Consider the following 3,208-nt stretch of genomic DNA (forward strand, 5'->3'; position numbering starts at 1 on the left):
GACAGGAGAGACACAGACAGGAGAAACACAGACAGGAGTGAGACAGACAAGAGAGACAGAAAGGAAAGACAGACAGGAGAGACAGATAGACAGAATAAAGACAGTAGAGACAGACAGGAGAGAGACAGATAGGAGAGACAGACAGGAGACTGACAGGGGAGAGACAGACAGGAGAGACAGACATGAGAGAGACAGATAGTAGAGAGACATACAGGGGAGGAAGACAGGAGAGACAGACAGGACATAAACAGACAGGAGAGAGACAAACAGGAGAGACAGACAGGAAAGAGACAGACAGTAGAGACAGACAGCAGAGAGACAGACAGGTGAGAGCAACTGAGGCCTTCTCACCTCGTCCTCCTGCCAGGCATCAGAACCGAACAGCAGCTTGCAGATGATTGCAGCTGATTGAGAGCTGAGATCGGTTTTGACCCAGAACACATGACCTTGATTCTATTAGCTCTGACTCACGCTCACATTCCTGCAGACATGTTTATCTGATTCAGAACCAGAATCGGACCAGAGACCTGCTGCAGGATTTTAGTTTCTAAGTTCTTTTCTGTAAACAGATTCTGTATCAGCTGGTCCACAAACATGGACTCCGAGAAGAACCAGAGTGGTTCTGTTTGGGTCAGAACTGTTCCTACAGCTGTTGTTGGGTTGTGTGTCCCAGTCTGTAGCAGAACAAAACTGGGCAGTGGACTCACGAGAAGGCCTCCTTGTAGTCATTGGGTTTGATGCAGCGGACATAGTGCGGCGTCGTGGCATTCAGGGTCTCCATCAGGAGGTGGAGTGACGAGCGGAACTGAAACACACAGAACCACAGGTCTGGACCAGAACTAGGAGGTTCAGGGGGTCCCTGCAGAACCGAACTCTCACCTGGTGTCCCACCGTCTTCCTGTGCTCCTTGTTGGGGGCTTTAGGAACCGTTTTTATAGAGCGAATGTTCACCTTGGATGGTTTGGAGGGGATGTCATCTTTCTCTTGGAACAGATCCGCGACCATCTGAAACTGGGATAAAACAGAATGTTTAAAACCTAAACAGAGTCTGCAGGGAGAACCAAACACCGATCCTGGTTCTGGTTCTTACCTGGCTGGCCTTCAGGATGTTGATCTGCTCCTCATAGACGGTGTCTCTGTTCTTCTCCAGGAAGCCCTCACACTGATACTCCACCTAAAACAGCAGGACACAGGTTCTGTCTCCACAGTGACGGGTCAAAAGTTCTGATCTGAGAACCACAAGGACGAAGACTGAAACAGAAAGACCTTCAGGATTGATTCACCTGCTGACTCAGGAAGGAGATAAAAATAATCTCTGACAGTTCCAGAATGATAGGAGAAATCTAAAAAAGTAGAGTAAGGTACTCTGGGCGGATTCTTTTTGTTGAAATGTTTCGTCTTTAATTCGAAAAACTTTTTCAGTCTGAGAAGCTGCAACAAACTGAGTCTTATAAATAGCACCTTCTCATGGTGGATCAACCAGTTTGTTGTTGACGTCCAGCACTAGCAGTTCACATGATCAAGGAGGACCATCAACCTAACAATGGATCATTAGCACACTGATGGCTGTTTACTGTTCACAGAGGGCTGAGTGATACTAGCAATAACAGCATTGTAAGAGGGGGACAGTTGAACCTGGAGGCCTCCACCCCTGTTTAATGATGGACGATTTCTTTTCACAAAGATGGCCTCCTTTACTCCTCTCTCAAACCATCGTTCCTCTCTGTCCAGGATGTGAACATCTTCATCCCTGAAACAGTGACCTCTGGCCTGGAGATGAGTGTAGACCGCAGAGTCCTGGCCTGATAGTGTTGCTCTTCTGTGCTGGTCCATCCTTTTGGCCGGTGGTTGGTTGGGTTCTCCGATGTAAGACTGATCACCCTTCTGACACTGAACAGCATACACAATATTACTCTTTCTGTGTCGGGGGACTGGATCTTTGGGATGAACCAGTCTTTGTCGTAATGTATTTTGGGGTTTAAAAGCCACTGGGCCGTTATTTTTAGAAAATAAACGTTTCAGTTTCTCTGATACTCCCTCAACATATGGAATGACCACTGGTCTGGGTCTGGGTTCCTCCTTTTCACCTAATGGGTGACTGGAGTCCTGTTTGGGTTTCTTCTCTGCTTTCAGGAAGGCCCAGTTAGGATATCCACATTGCTCTAGAGCCTGTCTTGTTCGGGATTTCTCCTTCTGCCTGGCTCCTGAGCTAGTGGGGACACTGTCTGCTCTGTGGTACAGAATCCTGATGACTCCTAACTTGTGCTCCAAAGGGTGATGGGAGTCAAACTGCAAATACTGGTCTGTGTGGGTGGGTTTGCGGTACACCTCAGTTTGCAAATGTCCTCTATCAGAGACTGAGACCTCACAGTCCAAGAAAGCCAACCTGACATTTTTGACATCTTCTCATGTGAACTTTATATATTTATCCACAGAACTGATCAGTAAAATGTTGGAATTCCTGAGATTTAATTTAAACCCAGGTGCCATCAACATTCATAGTTGCTCTGTGGAAAGTGTGGTCTTGCTGCTCAGAGTGGTCTCTGATTCTAACCTTAGACAGACCACCTCTACTGCCTCATCAACAGGAAGTTCAGGATGGCCCAGCACAGAAGATCAACATCATCAGGCCAGGACTCTGCAGTCTACACTCATATCCAGGCCAGTGTAGTGAACTTGACCTGATGTCAAATCTGACCAGATGGACAGAAACTGTTATTTCATTGATCTGCATCCAGAAATACAGTTTGACCCATCCTGAGACTTTCTTTCTTGAATTAATCAAGTAGAAATGACAATTCTCTATGATCATTACTATTTTACAAATGTTTTAATAATCAAATTGTGTTAGTTCAAACAATGTTTACAGGTTGAAGAGAACTACTCATTTTTATTTACATAAACAGTAAGTAATGATTTTTATTCCTCATTCAAAGAAGAAATCAGGTTAATATGCATTTCTTGATTTTTCTGTCTTCAATGAGCAAGTTTGTAAGTGTGTGTTAAAGTTCAGGTTTCGGTCAACTAAAAAGTTTACTGAAAAGAAATGTCATGTTTAACTTTTACAGCAGATACTAGGAGTAGAGACTCCACGAAGTCTGGTTTTCTCCAATAATCTTTCTGTCTGTTTTAAACAATCCTAATCTCTATCCTTGAATTTTCATAACACCTTACATCACAAACCACACCTCTGTTCTGGTCCATCCAC

At 44.8% G+C, this 3,208-nt stretch overlaps 1 protein-coding gene across 1 annotated transcript; it reads right to left on the reverse strand.

The window, feature by feature from the left end:
• Positions 1–703: 703 nt before the first annotated feature.
• LOC119425008 (unconventional myosin-Vb) lies at positions 704–1,174 on the reverse strand (the record flags this gene model as incomplete). Its single annotated transcript, XM_037692530.1, is given in 3 exon segments — positions 704–805; positions 880–1,011; positions 1,091–1,174. Coding segments are annotated over 3 exon segments (318 nt in total), but the record flags the coding sequence as incomplete, so codon positions are not given.
• Between the last annotated feature and the right edge of the window lie 2,034 nt (positions 1,175–3,208).

The sequence above is a fragment of the Nematolebias whitei genome, chromosome 18 (assembly GCF_014905685.2).
Source record: "Nematolebias whitei isolate Nwh7 chromosome 18, NemWhi1, whole genome shotgun sequence".
Classification (NCBI taxonomy): Eukaryota; Metazoa; Chordata; class Actinopteri; order Cyprinodontiformes; family Rivulidae; genus Nematolebias; species Nematolebias whitei.